The sequence below is a fragment of the Sitophilus oryzae genome, unplaced genomic scaffold, assembly GCF_002938485.1.
Source record: "Sitophilus oryzae breed Bouriz unplaced genomic scaffold, Soryzae_2.0 scaffold_41_pilon_pilon, whole genome shotgun sequence".
Taxonomy (NCBI): Eukaryota; Metazoa; Arthropoda; class Insecta; order Coleoptera; family Curculionidae; genus Sitophilus; species Sitophilus oryzae.
This window is the reverse complement of record NW_022146996.1, coordinates 5,612,226-5,635,356: the sequence shown is the minus strand read 5'-3', so window position 1 is coordinate 5,635,356 and position 23,131 is coordinate 5,612,226. Positions and strand designations below refer to the sequence as shown.

The 23,131-nt window shown below is 33.1% G+C and overlaps 1 protein-coding gene across 1 annotated transcript in view; it reads left to right on the top strand.

Annotated features, from left to right (window-relative positions):
• LOC115885804 (breast cancer anti-estrogen resistance protein 1) overlaps positions 1 to 22,901 on the top strand; it is a 127,346-nt gene extending 104,445 nt beyond the window's left edge. The window contains exon 4 of the mRNA XM_030904826.1: positions 17,549 to 22,901. Coding sequence (XP_030760686.1) covers positions 17,549 to 19,114 — 1,566 coding nt within the window. The 3' untranslated portion in view covers positions 19,115 to 22,901. The remainder of the gene's footprint in view (positions 1 to 17,548) is intronic.
• The last annotated feature ends 230 nt before the right edge of the window (positions 22,902 to 23,131 follow it).

Genomic DNA, 23,131 nt, shown 5'->3' with positions numbered 1-23,131 from the left:
GGATGAGTTCTCAATTCTCCACTTACAAAGCATATCGCGATATCTACCATGACCTACTCTGAATCGGTTTTAATGGCTCCAACTGTGGCGAGGGAGGTCCATGCCTGGAAGCGATTCTGAGGCTTGGTAATTATGCCCATATTTCGTATTTGGTGATTGATGGCAAAACTCATTCCATTTGAAGTTAATGTTAAAATGTCCACTCAGTTCACTGTTTATCCAGACAGGAAACCGATATTTTAGACGGTTTGGAGAAAGGAGGTCTATAGTATTATGGATGGGTAAATTGGTATGGGTGTTGATTTCAACCTACTCTTTATGTGCTACTGCTCTCCTGCGGATTTGAGAAGGCGCAATATTAGCTAGCACTGGATTGTTAATTTTGGAGTTCCAGTTATAATTCTCATTGCCTCGTTAGGTTGAACCAGTTTTGGTGTTTGATGGCTTCTGTACCATACAGGAGCACAATACTCCGCTGCAGAGTAGCTCAAGGCTAGAGCAGCCGATCTAAGAGTATATCCATCCGATCCCCAGGAAGTTCCGGCAAGCTTACCTTGGATATTATTTCTTGCTTTAACCTTCTGTGCCGTTTTTGACAGATACCGGTTGTAGGATAAAGTTCTGTTTAGCGTAAGTCCCAAGTATTTTGGATGGAAATTACGTCTGATTCCTTCTTCCCCAAAGGATATATCTAGTTCTTTAGTGGCTAGTTTATTAGATTAGTGAAAGACGCTAGCTTCCGATTTTAGTGGATTTGGTTTAAGTCACCATTTCTTATAGTAAGAGTGCAGAGTTTCAAGATCTTGTGTTTAATGGACGCTGCCGAAATCCAATGACTTGTACAATGAATGTTGTACAGCCAGAGCCAAATCATCTGCGTAAATAAATTTACGAGCAGAGGTAGGTAGTAGGAATATCGTTTGACTGAGAGGGAGACCGTTATTGAATGTACGTGGAAAGCTGAACTTGTCGTTGATATGAACTATTGTTCTTCTATTGCTCAACATGTTCTGTATAAGTTTCGTTATCTTCGTACATGGGATTACTTCTTGCAATTTGTATATCATTTCCTTTTTCCATACCATACTATATGTTGAAGTTTAGTCTATAAAAGCACAGGTGGTTTTTAATCTGTTTTGGAAACCGGCTTCGATATAAGTGGTCAGTGCAAGAGCGCCCGGCTCTAAACCTGGTTGTTCTGGAATTAAGATCTCTTCAACTTTAGGACAAATTTTGTTATATAATAGCCTCTCTAACAGTTTGTAGCACATGCTGAGCAGAGCGATTTTTTTCCAATAACAAGGGGCCGTCCTCTGCCGGAAACACTGCGACTAGTGCCTGCAACTGGCCTATTGTGTCCCATTTCTATATCTGCACCCATTCTCCTATCACTGTGCTCTCCACTAACTTATGCAGGTTCTTAATAGGATAGGAGCATAGTTCCCCCGGTTCTAGCCCAGCTTTCCCAAATAAAAAGTGTCGCTTGCGATCCAGAGCCTCGCAGTGTCATATTATGCGCTCCGCTGTGTCAGGATCTTTATCGCAGAGTCTGCAGCAAAGACTTACTTGATACAGCCGATACAGGTTGAACTTGTTCAGGTAACACTTAACAGCCATGTGTCCTGTCAAGAGGCCTGTTGTAATCAACAGTTTATTCGTGCTAAGCATTAGCAGTTCTTTCGCGGTTTTAGAGCTAGGTCCTTGGATAAAGGCCTTGCTGTGCCCGTGCCCCTCAATGGAGATTCTGCTTTTTCATGTTCCAGAGTTTTAGTGCACTATTGGGTATTCGCAATACTGGCTCTGGACCAAGATAGGTTGCCGATGATTCTTACCTAGCTAGCTCATCGGCTTTTTCGTTGCCTTGGGTGCCGCTGGGGCCCGACACCCAGAATAATTTAAATTAACAGGTAGCCCGATAGGGCATCTATAACTTGCAGGAGAATCTGCCGGTTTGTCTTGTTTAAGTATGGCAAGAATATTCGATTTTCTGAATTCGTTAGGTATTACGCCAGATCTGAGTACCGCGTTGAAAAAATGTAAAAGCCATTGTTTAGCCAATATTCCCAGACTTTTTATGAACTCCGAGAATATACCATTCGGCTCATGAACTTTACCCAATTTCACTCTTTAGAGCACCATTCAGGTGATTAGTGAAAGCGTGTGACCATTTGAATTATTGAGGAAGAGATAATTTTTTGTTACAAAAATGAGATCCCATTGATGAATCTCGAATATGGGACACCCTGTACATGCAGATATCAAAAGTCAACATGTGGAAAACTTCAAATCTCAATTTTTCACTTTGATAGTCAATCCAATACGTTGAATCTTATCTTTTAGTTTCAATTTCGATGTAACTAATGAATTTGTTTGTATTTTAAAAATAATTTTAATAGTAAGGTTATTGTCAATTTAATTAATGTCTAACTAAAAACGTAGTGGCAGTTAAATACTTCAAATATCTTTATAAAAGGGTTATTATAAAATGTAATAAAAAATATATAGGGTACATATGTGTACACGTGCAAGTATCGCCACTGGAGCCAACGACACACAAGCTATTAACATAAATTTGTTCCCAAAGGGGCATAATAACGAATGTGTTTTTAATCAAGCCATTTATCACTCGCGACTATCGGGAGACGAAATAATCTGTTATTTAAATATAGCCGAGTTGTTGAAGGTTTTAATAAAATTATTGCTATTTACTTAACCAGGGGTTATTGCCTATACTTCACCGGATTAAAATAGATCCGTCTAATATATTTCAAGTTCAGTGTTCTTGCTGTTTAAATAATGCATTTTTTCATATACAGGGTGTTTCAAAAAACATGTGCCATCTCTCGTGGGCAGATTCCTCGCGTAAAAATCATCACGCATCAACATAGGTTCGATTCTGCTTTGTTTTGTAGTTACAGGGTGTTAAAATCTTAGTATTTTTTCGATTTATTATAATTTTCTTCCAAGTACTTTTAACGTTTCGTATGAAATTTTGAGGGTGAAAGTTACAATAAATGCAACATCTTTTAGCGCTAAAAAAGTGTCAACATATTCACCAGGGTGTGCAGATGGGTTTCCTCTGGAATATTTTTCTAAAAAAAGCATGTACACCACTGACTTTTTCTCTTGTTCGGTATTACGCCAGAGTTCGAAAGCGAAATAGTGTAAGCCGATATTTTGTTCATTTCGGCTTCCTTGATGAAATAAACGCAATTTTATTAATTTGTATCAAGTTGCAAGAACAACTTGATCCAACTCTAATAGCACCTTTAACAAATGTTAATATGATTAACTTGCAAAAGTTTTAAATAAATACTCTTTGATTCCTCATCAAAAAATATGAAAAAGTTCCTATAAATATGGGTATGGAAATGCATAGTTTTAGAGTTACAGGATGTTAAAACTCTTTAAAATTAGATTTTTTGTAATTATCTTAAGTACCATTATTATTTTATTTCAAATTGCTGCATGTTGGACTAATAGTAATAATAACTAATAATAATAATATTTAATAATAAATTACGTAAAATATATAATTTATTAATTTTATTTTTATTTTAATTTTATTGTGATTAATAAAATTGCGTTTATCTCATCAAGGAGGCCGAATTCGACAAAATATCAAGAGATACCATTTAATTGGCATTAAAAGGCTTACAAAATTTTGAGATCAAAAGAAAAAAATTAGTGGCGCACTTTTTTTTCGAAAAATATTCGTGATAGGTAACCCTAATTTATTTCCAGTGGTAACGTCCCTGATGAATTTATTGACACTTTTTTAGCATTAAAATATGTAACACTTATAGTAACTTTTACTCTCAAAATTTCATTCGCATCACTAAAAGTACTTGGAAGAAAATTATAATAAATCGAAAGATTATTAAGACTTTAACGCCCTGTAGCTACGAAACAAAGCAGAATCGCACCTATGTTCATACGAAAAATAAATCTTATTTTTACATGAAGAATCTCCCCACCAGAGATGTTTATGTATTTTGAAACACACTATATAAAGAAAAGAAGACATGATAAAAACTGTTCGTCTAGTAGCAGTTCCTCTAGCGGGAACATTTTTAAAATAAAAAACACATTGTTTCGGTCCGTTGTTTTTCGAAACTGAAAATGTTCTGTATTTGCAAACAAAACTAGTTGCAACAGGTAAAAAGTTTTAATATGTGCCAACGGCTTGTACGAAAAACCTTGCATTTGAGCATTTTTCTAGTATACAATTACCGTGACTTGGAACTAATAAAGATTATCTATCTATCAATCTATGTATTAATACTTTACTAAGTTTATTTACGGATATGCATATTTAGGTACAACCAATCACTAGACATAATATTCTTTGGCATGATGAAACTCAATCTATAACCTACGTGACTTAAATATAGAACAAAGACAATAACGTAATGTGATCAACCAGCCTTATTTGTAAGTGAATCGGCCAGCCATAATCGACCATGTCCTTATTCGAAAACATAATAAGAATAATACCTGCTGTCTTATACAAGGTGCTTAAAACAAGATTGATGCGTTTCGGAGACCAAACGAAAATGCGGATATATTTTAAAATGGAGCCTTTTTGTTAAAGAAAAGAATTCTATCATGCATTTCTATTTTTGTCCTGGTAAATAACAAGGACATAAGCGGTTTATTTTCATGAACCGGTTTTAGACTTATTTCTAAATTGATAAATCGTAATATCAAGGAATATAACTTATCTAACCCTAATTTTATACAATTTATAAAAATACAATTTTTTTGTTTTCTAAATTAGAAATAAAAGTCAAAGATATAAGTTAACGTCTCCTTTTTGCTGCTAAGGCTAATCTGAACGGGGCCTACTTTGGTTATGCTGAATCCGAACCGCTGTCCTCGACCATATCATTCTCAATGGCCTACCGACTTGACGAGCGTCTAAATCGACTCAGGCACTGCTCACACGGGGATACCCAGATCTCGGAAGAACTGGATACCCGGCGCCTTGGAGACGTGACATTTTTAATTAAGCAGTGGTGTTCAGATGGGGAAATTCGTCGTGGGCGTGCCAGTCTCTTAAAACGTTTTTAGTTTAGCTGACAATTGGAAATCATAAAATTAAGGGACAACAAACGGCAACATTGTCGGATGCCGCAGTTGACTAGTGGGACATAGACACTAGTCCAGTCTCTCAGTAGCTACCCTAGTTTCCTTTTTTCCCCCATGAGGCTTGCACAGGCTTTACAATGAATGACGAGTTGAGTCGGGGAAAAACATGATATAAGCACCATTTGACTATTTTACAGGAGAATACTGGACGGCTGGTGGTTATCAGGTTCTTTCCGTGTATTCTATATTTTTACTAGGCACATTCATAGGATTTAACAACTTATTGCTCGAGTTTATACATTTTGTAGGAATCAATTTGACGTATACATATATGTATACATATGAGGGGTTCAGAAGTGAACTGGATCAAGTCCTAGAAGATAATTATGGAGTCCAGTCTCCAGATTTTAAGTTTTTTAATGTTACTTAATTAAAATAAAACAATCTGGAGAAGAAAACTTGACACAATGCTTTATTATATTTTAAATTGTATAATTGCAAACTAAAGTAACTCAAAATACAACTGTAGTCATTTTTAAGAATGTTTGTTTATACTTTTTTGTAACCATTTTATCTCAGAAAATATTTAAAATTTTAGATATACAGGGTTGTTCACCACATACGACATGGAGTATTGTAGCTAAACGATTAGATTTTTACAAATTGTAAATTTTGGGTTCGTTGAAGGACTATTAGAGCTACAATTTAAAAATATTTTTACAAGATACAGAGTGTCTCAAATAAGTAAAAAATATCATAGTTGTATTTTTTTAAATGGAACACTCTGTATATCATTCTATTTTTGGATTCTACGATTGAAATAAAGGCAAATTTGATTAAGGTGTATCGTACTTAAACCTTACCGTTTTTGAAATATTTTCAATTTTATGAAATTGCAGTAAAAATTTTAAGGCCTCATTTCTCCAAGGGTATCAAAGTTTTTAATACTAAATATTTACTGAAGATTATTTATTGATCAGATATTGTGTTCCAATAATAAAACTTTTACTACCTTATACAGAGTGTTCAAAAATTTATATTAAATAAAGATCCAACTAGCTTTAAACGGCAATAACGTGTTTAAATGGAACACCCTGTATATTTTACGTGAATCATATGCACAATTTAATTGTCTATCAAATTTTATTATACCATTTTTTACCTATCTCTTCAACTTTTCGTAGAAAATGCATTTTCTTATAATTTAGACACCTCATTTATCACTATACCCCTGGAATATTGACATTTCAGATTTTTTTTAAGCAACATATATGCACAAAATGTACAGGTGGTAAATATTGCAAGCCCATTGGTATACCAAAGAAAACTATTTAAATCTATATAAAAGAGTATACGAATTAAATATACCACCATTATTTCCGACCAAAAATTAGTTAATTACATACTTTTCAATTGTTTTAATTAATAAAGTATTCTAAATAAATGTGGATTTGGCTCAGAAATCAATATAATAATAAATTATGAAAATAAACGTCTCTATTTTTATAAATAAGCATTCGTCAAAAAATCAAATAAAATATATAAGGCGTTACTTTTTATCACACTGTTACTAATACACACACAAAATTCAGTTTTTTAGTATTTGGAGCAATTATTATTAATCAAAGTAAAAAGTAAATTAATGTAGTTTGAACACTAGGATCATATTAATTGGTCCTCTTTAACAAAAAATATTTAAACAGTTTTTTTATTTTTTTTTATGAAATAAGCGAACTATATCGACAATATTAGCACGTTAGTATCTGTACTCTTTGAAAATTTGTTTGTTACATTCATTATCCGCAAACGAACGAACGAACGAACGAATGTCAATACTCCATGGGTATGGAGTGATAAATGAGGACTAAATTATAAGAGACCGGAGGCATTTTTTGGCGAAAACTTAAAAGATGTACCGACTAAAAACGGTATGGTACAATTTGAACGAACAATTACATTGTGCATCTGATTCGGTCCCCGTCTAAATATACCGCACTTTCATTCGTTCGTTCGTTCGGATAAATCGCTCATTGGTAGGGTACCTTAATTACGGCCGAACGAACCCAGAACCTTCGTTATTCGGACTTCGTTGTTCGTTCGGCATTCGTTCGGTCAGTGAGTACGCACCTTAATGAATACGCACCTTAACATCTTTAAAAATAATCTAAAATGTCAATATTCCATGGGTATAGTGATAAATGAGGTCTAAATTATAAGAAAATGGATTTTCTACGAAAACTTAAAGAGATAGGTAAAAAATGGTATAATACAATTTGATAGACAATTGCATTGTGCATCTGATGCACGTAAAATATGTAGGGTGCTCCATTTAAATTAAACACGTTATTGCCGTTTAAAGCTAGTAATTATTTTATATACATTTTTGGACACTCTGTATAAGGTAGTAAATTTTTTATTATCGCAACACAATATCTGGTTAATAAATAATCTTCAGTAAATATTTAGTATTAAAAACTTTGATACCCTTGGAACTTTGATACCTTTTGAAGCCTTAAAATTTTTACTGCAATTTCATAAACTTGAAAATATTTCAAAAACGGTAAGGTTTAAGTATAACGAACCTTAATCAAATTTACCTTTATTTTAATCGTAGAATCTAAAAATAGAATAATATACAGGGAGTTCCATTTAAAAAAAATACAACTATAATATTTTTTACTTATTTGGGACACTCCGTATCTTGTAAAAATATTTTTAAATCGTAGCTCTAATAATCCTTCAACGAACCTAAAACTTACAATTTGTAAAAATCTAATCGTTTAGCTACAATCAGTCGCGTAGCTACCTAGAGGCTAGGCGGGGCAGTGCCCCGGGGCCGTCGAGCTCAGGGGGCCCTCGAATCCTTACTAGAAATCTCGATCGAACTGAACTTTTGGAAATTTCTCCCATTTTCAAAATAAATATGATAGGTTGCAACCTCACTTTAATCATGACAACTCAGTTGAGAGAAATTCAAAAGGTATGCCTAGGGAATTCCCCCAAATTCTTTCTGTAGGTTGGTAGTGTGTGAATTCCAAAGAAAATATTCAAGTATAATAGGCCCTAGTTTTTCACTTCAATTTACTAGTATTTACCACCTAGTTTTACCTCAACTTACTCAAGCATGGACTGTGCACCAATTATGTAAGGAAATAATGAGCAAATATGGAGTGCTATAATGCGACCTAACGGAAGTATTTACACCAATGTTATTATTCTTTACAATTATTCCTGTCACTTCTGCAGCAGCTGAAATGCCAAAGCAAATTAAAAATAATAAAAAAATATTTAAGAAATAATATGGACCAAACTCGACTCCGACATTTATCGCCCATAGCAATTGAAAACAAAACCGCATCAAGCCTGGATTTAAACGAAATAATTCATACTTTTGCGAAAACTAGGAAAAAATTGTAAATATATTAATTGTTATTTAGTCAGTTGGTAGGCCCGACCTTTATATAATAAACCCTTGAATCTTCTCTATTTCGTTTTATTAGCCAAACCTACAGCAACTATTAATTGTAATTTATGTTGATACTGTTTAATATTTTTATTACCTGCCCTGCAGTGCACAAAAAAGAGCTTAAGTAGCTTAGCATTTTTCAAGTATTTGTATATTTCATATTTTTATTTGATAAAACCTAATGAGTTTACATAGCAGTGGGGCCCCATTTTTTAATTTGCCCCAGTGCCCTTGATTACCTAGCTACGCCACTGGCTACAATACTCCGTGTCGTATGTGGTGAACAACCCTGTAAATTGGTTCATCGGTACATTCTTCTTCGTCATTAAGGGATTTGTTGACTTCACATTGTATATTAATAGTGTTTTCTTCGATTTTTATAAAAATTATGGTATATAGGCGTGATAAAGGGAAGAAGATCATTCATGTGTTACCTTTTAGAGTGTGTTACGTTACGTCTATTTGAAATGATAATATTTTTCTTCCTCGTGCAATTTTATTCAGATCAAAAACATGCCAGATATCTAAGTATTTATAAGAAAAACAGCCTAACTTATTGATGTAGTAATAGTGAAAATAATGATAAATCAAACTATAGTTTCAGAATTGATAGAATCAGACCTTTCAGATAACTGATAATCTGATTCACTTGGTGCAAATAGTTCAGACTTTGTTTAATTGTCATCCATTTTATCAAAAAAAAAATATTTTTTTAGCTCTAAACTTTAGTACTTGTATTAAATTCGCGCACAGCGTTAAATTTTATGGACTTGATCCAGTTCACTTCTGAAAGGAATCAGCAGAATATTCAGAAACCAAACAGAAACAGGCCATAGCTGCTTAATGCGTGAAGTATTACTTGACTCATTTTTCTACTGGAAAAAAACAATATTTTATAAACGTATAAAGGCGGTTATCTTAAAATAGTAGGAAATTGGACTTGATCCATTTTAATTCTGACCACTCCATATAACATTGTAAAATCCTAAAATTGGCGCTTATCGAGTTTTTCCCCTGAACCCTTCATTTGGAATCTGACTCCAAAAACTCTTTTGCAGCAACGAATAATCTACAATTTCTGTTTCCTTCAATATAGTGCTATAATTTTCTCACTGGCAACTGCGACGACAAGAATAATAGTGAATAATTATATTATCTTCATCACCACTATCATCCTGAGAGGACTGAGAACTATATATAATTTCAATAGGAAACTCGCACACAACTTAAGTGGTGGGTGTCTGAGTATGACAGACAACCAGAGTCTTTAAGTATCCGTATCCCAGTCGTCGAGCATCCAAGATTTCAGTATATCCGTGTGGGCAGTACCTCATCTCACACGATATCCGATCTCATCCGGCCTTGAACCGGTGCAGTGTGTATCAATAGATTGTAATCAAGTTGATTTAAATAATTTTTTTTAGATTTAGATCCGTTTTTTTCCGATTTTTTTTTATTTTAATCATGGATTTAAATAAAAAAATCACCTTGTTTAAAAAGTATTCCTATATCAAAATATTCTATATCTATTTATCAAATACGTACAAAGTTACACTTGCTGTTGTAACATTTAAATACTTTAATAGATCGAAAAATAATTGTAAAAGATATAACATATAATACAGATCCCTAATATCTATTCATCTATTAAAATGTTGGACCGATTTTTGAAGTTATTTCGTGTGAATCCATTATACTTCTAAATCGCAGAGATTTATTTTGAAGTTATGAAGTGCCAAAAATGCGGTATTTGAATACATTTCATTCGCATTCCTAACCAAACTCTAGTGCAGAACTATTTTCTTCTGATGTTAATATAGTTGTTTTTATTCCCCAGGACTAATCAACGTCAAAAGATAAGCTAGAGTCAAGGTTGTTTTATACCTTTTTTGAAACAGCTGAATGTTGATCAAGCTAACTTCCGCCTTCCCTAATTTATCTTCTAGTTCATTCCAAATTTCTACCGAAATTTTGTTCTACAATAATTACTTTGCTCTTTGAACATTAGATGGTACTAATTTTATTCTCGATTTAAGACAGCCATGGCTATTTCCAAAAAAATCTCTTTGATCTAAGCGGCCGATTTTTTTTTGGCGGAAATAGGGACATCGACAAGGTTTACTGAATAAAATATATCGGTGACCGATGTGGAAAAACGACACGCGCCGTAGCAATGTTAATATTGTCAATATCGGGCAGAGCTACAAAGATTTAGCCATTTAGAATAGGACTTTAACGTTAAGCCGTTAATTAATTGGAAATCCAATTTATATAGAATATTGATTAAAATCCAAAAAAAATCGATTAAAATCAAAAAAGAAAAATAAAAAAATCATGATTTTTTGCACCCTGGATGCCAACAACAGCACGACCAAAGCCAAACTTTGGCACGACCGAGTTTCCAGCCGGTGCTCATAACACTTTTGTTTAAGGTAACTTTGATTTAGTAACTAAGATGTAGCACAAACTCTGTTCTATCTTTTCTCTTCTAATAATAAGTGAAAAAATCTTCGAGTATTTATTTATATTTAAAATCATCTAAACATCCGACATCTAATACTCCATCACCATCGAAAATAAAAAACTCTGGGCGTATACAACACACATATTCCTAACTTGTTTATATCTCTTTTTATGCGTTGAAACGTGAGAACGCGTCTGGTCGTACCCGTACCAGTCGTACTGGATCTGATTTTACTATCAGGGAATGCACCAGCACAGGGCTATCGGTGGTCTGTCAAGACCAGAAGCGTTTCTGGCGCCAGCCCATATAATTAAACCGCCATCATCAACGTTAAATAACATTTTAATAGTGTTATTTGAGTTGGACGTGCATAATACCTCGTGTATAGACATTGGTTTTATATACAGCCTTGAACTGTCTTCAACGATATACCTGTTGTTAATTGTTGCCTTATTTATTTTTTAAATGCAAGCAGCAAGAAAGTAACTATTTTATATCCCGCATTATTTCTGCTCATTGGTTGTACAGAGTGGATCAAATTGGACGCTTTTAAAGGGAAACATCGTTTTCAATAGGAGATAGACGAAAACTAATATCGGTGTCTGGAGCTCAATTTTTATCAAAAACATGATGGTGAGAACCGCGTATCGATATCTGTTACCGTTTCGGAGTTACGGGGCGTTTTTCAAAAATGTGCATTTTTAACAAATGGTTGCAACTTTTTTGCTATGGAAAATTTTGTATTTTTATGAAAACCTTTTCAAAGCACCTTTTACGTAGAATTTAATGGTTTAAGTATAGTTTTTTAAAATTAATAGTTTGAGAATTATCAACAAAAAAATTGATGTTTTATATGGGACACCCTATATATTTTTAATTCATTGAAAATAATTTAAAATTACCTTTCCAAAAATATAGCATACTTGATATTTTGCTTGAGTCGCCTTCGAGATATATAGTTTTTAAAAATTCGCCCACTTTGAATAAGTAGGCTTTGAACTGCGCCGTTGAATAAGTAGGCTTGTAATGCAAAAAAAATGCTTCCTTGTAGTAGCAGTTAAAATAAAAATAATTTAAAAATGAGAGATGCAAAATTTTATATCAATTTAAATTATATTTAACAACATGAACACATTCAAAGTATATCTAATAACAATAAAAATTAATAGCAAACCAAGACATGAGATTTTGCTACAGTTGTTCGACATGTCGACCGGATAGACGGGACCGTTTTGGAACATTTCTCGCGGGATTCATTAAGTCAGTGGGGATGAAAGTTATCCTCGCATAACCGCTAAGTACTTCTAATTCTTGTCTAGATTATACGGGCAATTTTAAAATAAAAACCTTTATTCTTCCGCAAAGATAAAAATCTATAGGCACTAAGCTCGGCGGCCTTGATGGCCAACGGCTGGGATCTTGGTTAGTTATTCAATTATTCTCGAAATTGGCTGCAAAAATTTGCTGATAACTTCAGCGTTCTGAGGCGATGGCTCATCTTGCGGGAAAAATCTGTTTTCGAGTTCCATTAGGGACAGATCATCAATAAGGGGTCCAAAGCCTACTAGTTAAGTTAAAAGTGGCGAACTTTAAAAAGTTCTGTATTTCTAAGAGGAGTATAACAAAATATCAAGTTGATATATTTTTGGGAAGGTAATTTTAAGTTCTTTTCATTTAATTAAAAATATACAGGGTGTCCCAAATAAAAAATCAATTTTTCTGTTGATAACTCTTAAATTATTAATTTTAAAAAATTATACTTAAACCATTAAATTCTACGTACAAAGATACTTTGGAAATGTTTTCATAAAAATACAAAATTTTCCATAGCAAAAAAGTTACAGCGATTTCTTAAAAATGCACATTTTCGAAAAACACCCCGTAACTCCGAAACGGTAACAGATAGCGATGTGCAGTTTTCACCATCATGTTTTTGATAAAAATTGAGCTCCAGACACCGATATTAGTTTTCGTCTCGGTTTTCGTCTATCTTCAATAGAAAAGGGTGTTTCCCTTTAAAAGCGTCGAATTTGACCCACCCTGTACAGGGTATTCGGAGAAATTTAATGGGATTCCAATTGGAGGTAATAAAAAACTTAGAGTAATGTAAGAGTTGTTAAGGTAATTCTCAAAAAGTGAAATAAAAATAAATAAGTAACGATCGGAAAAGTTAAGAAAAATTTGCAATTTTCCCTTTTTAACACCCTGTATATTTTAAGTGTTTTGAATTTTTTTTTTCTTCCTATTTCACATAATATATGCTTTGTCTATTTTTGCTTTTACCGTTTTTGAATTATTTCGGTTACAATCAATACAACAATTTTGGTTTAATCAAATCAATCAATTTTGGTTTAATCAAGATCGATAGATAAAGAATATTATTGATATTATGGTTTCTCCGAGGTACACTTCTCTGTACACTATTAGACACACTACTCTAAGTATGCATTTAGTGTGCAAAACATTTGTGTCATTTTTAAAATGTAAGTCAAAAATTTATGTCATTACCGTGATATTGGTAAACATAATTAACTGTTGTTAGTATTTAGAGATTATAAATAATGGATTCTTCTTATTACTAGCTTAAATTATACAGAGTCACTGATATGTCTGGAAACGGACGATTATTGGGTGAAATATACGAGGTATCGCAAAAAAGTTAAATACAAAAGTTATAGGGTTTATAAATGTTTACTAGCTAGTAATAACTTTAAGTATACAGGGTCGGTCATAAAGTTGTGGCACATCAATATTTATTTTTTAAATGCAACCCTCTATATAACATTGCATATTTCAATTCTTTCTTCAATTTTAAGCAGTAATCGTAATACACATATTGTACCTAAATTCAACCATTTCCGAGTTTTAATTTCCAAATATTAGACGAAAATTTTGTAATTTTCAGACTTGGATTTAATCTCATTTTATACATCTATAAATGGTAACTTGACAACTAATGTCAAATGTTATTAAGTATCACAGTTTCTTCAAAATGGCATCGTTAAATGAAACTAAACGCATCGAAATTTTCATGCTGAGATGTATAACTGATATGTTCAAAAGTCAATAACTGGAAAACAGTTGGTTTGAGGTCCATTGTGTGTATGTCGATTTTTGCTTAGAATCGAAGGAAGAATTGAAATATACAATAATATACAAGGGGTTCTATTTAAAAAAATGAAACTTTGATGGGCCACGGCTTTATGACCGACCGTATATACATAAATTTATTACTCGCCAACACCAATAGACATTTAAAAACCATATAAGTTTTATATTTAACTTTTTGCAGTACCTCGTATATTTTACATTTGAAGTTTTTCAATTCAAATTCTCCTATTTATTTCTATTTTCTAAGTCTATTTTTTCCGAATCTACTGTTTTATGAAGTAAGACTGTATGATATAAATGGCAATTCTGTGTGTAAAAATTATACGGTGAATTAATTGTTATCGCTTAGGATTTCTAAAGTAAAACTTACTACCGTTTACTTTCATTGTACGCAGTTTTATGTATTTAGTTTCTCAGACATTAATATATACCGTATGATCGAAAAAAAAACGGCGTTCAGTTGGCTTGGAAATGACGATCGATGAGTCGACGAGTCTCCATATAGTTTTACATGTAAAAAATGACAGCCATCTTCATTTCATAACCATCGCTGACGCCGGTTTTTTTATCGAATTGTACAAAACCGGTATTTTTAAGGCTTTGGGTAATAAACTTTATTTTTAATAAGTTTTAAATAATATCTAAACCTAAATTTTTAATATTTCCTTTCTTATTCAGAAAAGTGCTATACCGGGTGTTGCATCGTCGAGCGGGACATAGGATATCCCATGTAAATTTTAATGGGCTCAATTATTGACTTCCCTAATTATTTTAGAGAATAATTCTATTTAGGTTTATTGAAGAGCACTAAAACCCACATTCAAAAGAATAACTTTAGATATTTTTGATTAGCCCGTTTACGAGTTATCGCCGATTTCTTTTTAAATATTTCTCCTTTCTTATGGCCCTGTATTTACTTATGAGCACCAGTCAAGGTAAAAGATAACTGTCAAATGAAGTTGTCATTTCAGAAATTTATCTATTTAGTGCTTTATTATTATTATTAAAAACTCATACCTACATCGAAAATATTAGCCATGAATTACACTACCGAAGAAAAAGTATTGATGATTAAATGGTATTATCAAGGAAATAGTTATCAAAAGGTGTCGGACATGTTTGCTGCTCTGTATCCGAATAGACCGATACCTGGAAAATCTACAATCGCAAGGAATATCCAGAGATTTGAGACCAAAGGTACCCTAATAAATAACTGCAGATGTGAAGCAAGGCAGGAACAAAGAGAAGATGCAAGAAATGATACCGACTTGGAAGTTTTATTGTGCGTGGAAGAGAACGATGGAAAGATCAGCACAAGGAAACTTGAGGATGAAATAGGAATAGATCACACTACAGCGTTTCGAATTTTGAAACGACATAAATACTATTCCTTCAAATATGAAAAGCACCAAGGGCTACGAGATGGGGACGAAATACGGCGGCAGGCGTTTTGTTTTGATATGATGGAAAGAGCAAACACGGATAGGGAATTTTTTAAAAACATATGTTTCACTGACGAATGCACGTTTACCTTAAATAATGAACCCAATGTTCAAAATTTTCGATAACAAAAAAAACCAACACAGGTTTGTCGAAACAAGGAAGCAATATCCACAGAAAGTAAATGTTTGGGCAGGGATATTCGGACACAATATTATCGGGCCATTATTTCTTCATTAAAATCAAATTTTACCTGCTTTACATGATGCCGCTAGGGAAAATCAGGAAGTTTGGTACCAAATGGATGGCTGCCCGGCACATAGTACCCTGGCTGTTCGGGAATATTTAGACAATAGTTTTAACGGAAACGTTATTGGCCTAAATCATACAGTAAATTGGCCAGCAAGGTCTCCTGATATTTCGCCAAATGATTTCTTTCTCTGGGGCCATTTAAAAAACAGGATATACAAGGATAAAAAGTACCCAAATCTAGACGAGTTACAAAAATGCTATTTCTGCCGAATGCAATAGAATTTCAGTTTACCAACTAGCGAATGTAAGAAGAGAATTTTATGATCGCCTAGGTTATTGTCTAGTAGTCGATGGAGGAATATTTCAACATCTTCTTAAATCCTGAAGTTCTAACAATTTAATAGTACCTAAATTAATAAGTTTGGTTTGGTATATTGAATATTGTAATAATACTATAATTAACCTTGTAATTGATTAATTTATTTTACTTTAATTCATATTAATTTGTATTTATAAATACATCTTTAAGATTTCCGATGTAGGAATGAGTTTTCAATAATAATAAAGCACTAAATGGGTAAATTATACATATAATAGAAATAGAGAAATATTTAAAAAGAAATCGGCGATAACTCGTAAACGAGGTAATCAAAAATATCTAAAGTTATTCTTTTGAATGTGGGTTTTAGTGCTCTTCAGTAAACCTAAATAGAATTAATCTCTAAAATAATTAGGGAAGCCAATAATTGACCCCATTAAAATTTACATGGGATTTGCTATGACCCGTCCGACGATGCACAACACCCGGTAACTCAAGTGTGTAGCCATTTTTTATGTACCTACATGTCCCGATGAATAAGAACTTGTATATTAATTTAGAACCACTTAATATTACATTCTGGAATACTATACGTTTATAAAAAATTGCAATTTCAAAATTATCAACTTCTTTCCTTAATGGTATTGCTGAAATATTATTTCTAAGTATACTCATTGATTGGATATTTTCAATTACATCATGAAAATACGAGTATCTGAATGCGTAGGCGAGGTTATATCTTATCGGTAAGAGTAATTTACCTGAAAAAAATATAAGCGCATGGCTTAAAATAGAAATGAATAACCATATAAAGTAATTCTGAACGGCAATTACATAAATAAAGATTAACGTATCTACCAATCACAAAGCATTAGTTAAATTCCTTTGACTTCGAAGTCATTAATAAATGTTTATATTATATTTTAATAATATTATTTTATAATAATCACAAATTAATAATATTATTAATTTGTAATATAAAGTTTCAATAAAGTTAAAATTACTGGCAAAAATCAATCTTCTTTGACATATAATTATTAAAAATGTAGGATAATTTTGATTTTGTTGCAAAAATAATAGGATAGTTTGTAAGTCTCTACCGTATTTTTTTACCATATCATATTTTATATTTTTTCTTAATAGGAATTATTTCCATATTTTAATGCTATTACTTATTTTTTTGTATTTTATTGAATTATTACTTAAATATTTGTAAAATTTATTGCTGAGATTGCAGTCTTTTGAAACCGTTTGAAAATCCACAGAGAAACGAGGTTGTCATTTGATTCTTCACTTGTAAATAAATTTGCACCAACCAATAAACATTTTAACCTTTCCTTTTTTTAACTATTACAGAAGTATAGACATTATTTACTGTATTTTAATATTAGTTTATTGTTTTCAGGTGGTAACACCGAAAAAATTCAATGACGTCTACCTGTACGACATGCCTCCTTCAAGATGCTCCTCCATTCCGGTCCCTGGACTCAGTCCCGGCCTCAGCCCGCGTGACCCTCCCGGCGGCGACTGCTACGACGTTCCTCCCAGAGCTGTACCCGTCGGTAATGAGAGCTTCAGGAACTGCCCCCGCTGCTCCCCCGCGCCATCTTGCGTCTCCCCCGTAAGTCGAGAATCGGGGGAGGCCTACGACATCCCCAGGCCCTCGCACCACATCAACCAGTTGACGCCCTCCAGCTCGGCCAGCTCACTGACCGCCGACTCTCATTCGTTAAGTTCCTCGAACCGAAGCAGCATGGCCAACATGCCCGACTACGACGTTCCTAGACCCCTAATCCGAAGCCCGCAGTTGGTCAACACGACGCCTACGCAAATTTCCTCACCCTCCCCCTATCAGACGTACGATGTTCCTTCCTCCCAGCAGCAGCTGAAAGAGCTGCCGCTAGAGCTAAATTCAGCTTTGGAAAATTTAGAGAGATTACAGACTGAAAGTATGAGCGCGATTTCGAAGTTGCTCGGTTTCGTTAGTCCGAACTGGCGCAGTAGGGAGAAGCTGGACAACACAGTGATGGAGATAAAACTGACGGTGACGAGACTGAAGACTTCGTTACACGACTTGGCAGAGTTTGGCGAGGGCTCGTTAGGCAACGCGGCCAAAGCGTCGGATAAGAACTTGGTCGTGAAACTAGCACCTCTAGTATCGGCGTTACGAAAATCAGACACGCTGATACGTACCGCTTCGGAGAGCCTGGATAAGCACAGCTGGTCGGTGGATCGGCTGTGCAAACCTGAATCTGGAGAAAAGTCGTACACACCCGACGAACTGGAACAGCTGATCGCCTGTGCCAGAGCCTTAACGGAAGACGTTCGACAAATAGCTTCCTTTATCCAGGGCAACGGACTTTTGCTTTTTAAACCCTCCTCCACCACCCCCACCATCCAACCGACCGAAGAGTACGACTACGTCACTTTCGATTCGAAGGATAACATCGCGAAAAACCACACCCAGATCATCAACGAACTGCCCAAAGAACTGAAAAAGGGCTACGACCATTGCGTGAAGCACGCGGACGATGTCGCCTTCGAGGCCGACTTCAAAGAATTAGGACAGGACGACAAAAAACTGCTCACTTTTTTCGCCGCCCAAATCGTCACCCATCACACCAATCTCACCCACGCCATAGACTCGTTTTTGCAAACGGTTGAGCACAATCAACCTCCGAAAATATTCCTCGCTCACGGCAAGTTCGTGGTGCTCAGCGCTCACAAGCTGGTCAATATCGGTGATACGGTGTCCAGGAATGTCTCGAGGAAGGATATCAAGGATCGGGCGCTGAGTTGCGCCAACGCTCTTTCGGATGCTCTGGCGACCAGCGTGAACAAGACCAAACAGGCAGCTCAGCAATTCCCATCGGTCAATGCGGTCCAGGAAATGATCGATTCGATTGTTGACATTTCGCACATGGCTAAGGACCTTAAGGTTTGTCTCGTACAGGCCGCTCTTCCATTGTAATTATATAAAGCATTTATTTTCTCATTTTTTACAAAGGATATGACATTGAATAAACAAAAATGACAAATTATTCGAATATAGTACCCTACCTAGTAAATATTCTTTCTTAATATTGTGAAAACTTCAAAAGTCAATATCAGGAGTTCAAACAACCTACCAGTTTAGCTAGAACTATAACCACCCTAATCTAAAATTATTTTCATTAATGAATTAATTACCTTATTGAATTAATTTCTAATACTGGCGGACTTTAGAACTCAAAAATATAGATATATCTGAAATTATAATTTTAGAATTTTCAGCAATAAATATCACAAAATGAAATAATAGAACTTATTATATTGTTTCAAGTTCGAAATTATTTAATATTGGAAAACGTCAAAACCTGCAAAAAATAAAATCTCCAAAATTATCGAAAAAAATATTTTTATAGTTACCACATCAAAAAACCCAGATGTAATATCTCACAAAAAAATATAATCATAAATATCAACAAAAAATTCACATTGTCAAGTTTAATTATACAAAAGCAAAATTTCTCGATATACGTATAAATTTAATTCTCCTATATTTTCCAATGTTCTACCTCCAATTTTACACAGCTCTCTAGAAATAGTAAAATATCGACTAGTATTGAAATACCCAGTGGCGGTGTTATTTCAATGTATTTTATGCCTTTAACTTGGGTAGAGCATATTATAATTAGTAAGGTACACGCCTTTTAACAAATATTACTATATTTAGGAAATCACTAAATAAAACGTAGGGTAAACTACCCAGTTAGTGGCACTCAGCAAGTTATTGGCACTCTAAACTTTGAAAATAAATCTGGACATACTGAATCAAATCGCCATATTTATTTCAAGCATCGAATTTTTTAGTAAGATAGAAAAAATCATGCTTTTTTGGCGCGTTTATAATAAAGACAACGCCTAACTTAAAGAAACTTTTTCACGTCCAACGCCAAGAGTCGCGCCTACTAATACAGTCACACCACTTTAATATTTTTAATTCCGAGGATAAAAATCCCGTTTCAAAAAACAATAGATGTCGAAAAAGGCAATTGCGAATAAAATTAATAAAAAGTCAGAATTATATTAGAGTGTACCATGTTACTTGTTTAAAACGAAGAAATATTTTTAAATATTTTTTTTAGGTGTTGTATCATAAAAAATTGAACTTTTGTTTTCGGTTTTTGATTTTGGCCCTAATCCTTATTTTCAAAATCTACTATGATCATGTTATTTACTGTGAGAATTTTGCATCTTTATTTGAGATTTAAAATAGAAAAAACTAAATATTGTTACATTAAAGTAAATTATAGTAGAGTAGACTAACAAGATCCGGACAAAAAAAAAGTATTTTTAAAGATTCCGTTAGATAAAATATCATCGTACGTCTTTAAAGTGCCAATAACTAGCTGGTTTACCCTAGGTAAATTTAAAGTAATGTTATAAAGTTTCTAACTTTTACAGATCCATTTGTCAGACTGTATCTCTATATTTAAGATTAGTTCAATATTTTTGAAGACACCGATGTTGGAGTTTTTATTGTTAAACCTAGTTGTCAAATTAATTATTTGAGGGCTGGGAACCCCCAAAGATGAAAATATAAATAATAATCTCTCTAATAGTTTCTAGTGAGATGATTTGAATATTTTTGAAGGCCCTAATGTTTGAGGGTTCTTATTTAGTTGTGAAATTATTTTTTGACATTAAAAAATCCAGATATATCTATTATTTTATTGGGATATTAGTGGGATTAGTGGGATATTTTTGAAAACAACGAATTTTGAGTTTTTTTTGTTAAATTTAGTTGTCAAATTAATTATTTGAGGGCTGGTGACCAACCTTCAAAGATGCAGATACATCACTAATAGTTTTTGAGGTTAATTGAGTATGTTTGAAGACACTGATGTTTGAGGGTTTTGTTAAAGGATTATTGACTAACCCTCAAAGATACAGATATATTTCTAATAGTTTTTGAGGTTAATTGAATATTTTTGAAAACACTGAATTTTTGGTGTTGAACTGAGATGTTTTGTTAAATTTAGTTGTCAAATTAATTATTTGATATTACGGGTCCACACCAAAAAAATCCAGATATATCTCTAATGTTTTTGTGTTTAGTAGAATATTAAATTGAAAACGGGGAAGTCTAAGATGTTTTCTTAACATTAGTTATTTGAGGGTAATTGACCAACCTCAAAAATACAGATATTTATTTATATCTCTAATATTTTTGAGGTTGAATGTTTCCTAAACCACTGGGGGGATTTCGTTAAACTTAGTTTTCAAATTAATTTTTTGTTACTATGGCCCACAGCTCAAAAAGCCATTAATTCTCTAATACTTTTTGAAGATAGTTGAGTAGTTTCGACAACACTGAAGGTTGAGAAATTTAGTTGTCAAACTAATTGTTTGATACACCAAAGTCCACATATATTTCTTAATATCTTTGAGATTCCGTAAATATTTTTAAAAACGCCGAAGTTTTGGATTTTTTGTGAAATGGTAATTGTCAAATAATTCTTTGATACTACGAACCACAATACAAAAATTCTGATATATCTAATATAATAGAAGGCTGGAGAATATTTCAGTCGATTTTGTGAAATTTGGTAAATAAAATAATTTTATCCACGACTCCCTAGTTAAACGAAATTTCATTGTTTTGTTTCCATTTTACTTACTCGTTATACTCGTTCATTATTTTTTTGACATTAAAAATAAGAACTTATATTAATATTATCTAAAATTTTTTGATAGTCCTGGATAAAGTATAGTATTCTACTCGCATATAATGGCTGTTATTCACTTGGATGATTTATGACACTCGCCTGCGGCTCGTGTCATAAACTTCATCCGCGTGAATAACAGCCATCATTATATGCTCCTTGTGAATAATATACTATTTTAAGTAAGGACATACCTTAAAAATTATGATGTATCTCTAACATTCTTTAAGGTTTGTTGAAAAAATTAAAATTTAATCTCAAAATTACATTTAATTAACAAAGAGATTCACGGAAAAGCGAAAACAATATTTTATATTAATTTTGATATTTAACTTAAATAACTTTTTTTACGTATGTGACACTAAGGACCATATATCTCAAAATCATATGGTTGTCTCAATAATTCAGAACAGCACAGAACAAACTACTACCAGAATTAAATATTATACAGTAATACTAGTGTAAAAATTAAAGTAAACAGTTTATAATTTTGGAGACAAGTTAAATCTGTGTTCAAATTACGACGTCACGTCGGTCAGTTTAACTTTTGCAAAATTATTTAGATTTAACAATTTCGAGAATTTCTCTACAAACTAAAATTTTTGATATTATATTTGGGGGCCCTTTTCTTAAAATGTAGCTCTGCCAATGAAAATCGACTCATGTCATATCCTTTTTCCTATGGACACAAAGAAATGTATTTCACATCCCTCATTTTTATTGTACAGAAATTATATTTAGAATACCTCTTCATCAATTAACGCCAAAAATTCCTTCAAACCGGGATGTGAAATAGAATTGTCTTGACAAATACCTATTGCATTTATTGTCATATTTTATTTAGTGTTTTCTTTGAACTAATGTGCAATGTTCCAACTTGATAAGATTTCCGAAAAAAATTGTACTTAAAAGTTTTAATCGGTTAATGTAAATATTTTAGTATTTCTAAATTATGTTTGATTGATTTCATTTATTTATTTTTTAGTTATGTTATTGTTCTACGTTTAGATTTCTATATGCTCAAAAATAAAGAGGATAGATTATTTTTTAGTTGGTTTATTTTTATTTTTCCTTCATTATTTTCGTTTTTAATTTGAACATTTTATACTGAGTGGACAATAATTTATGCGACAATAATTTCTATACATGATTTTATATTTGGTTTGATTGTATATGATTTAAAATACAAAAAGGAGGGAAAGAAACAAAGTATTTGCTTGCATAAATAGAGGTACAGTATTAATTATGTACTCGCCCAAAAATTGATGACGCAAGCGTCC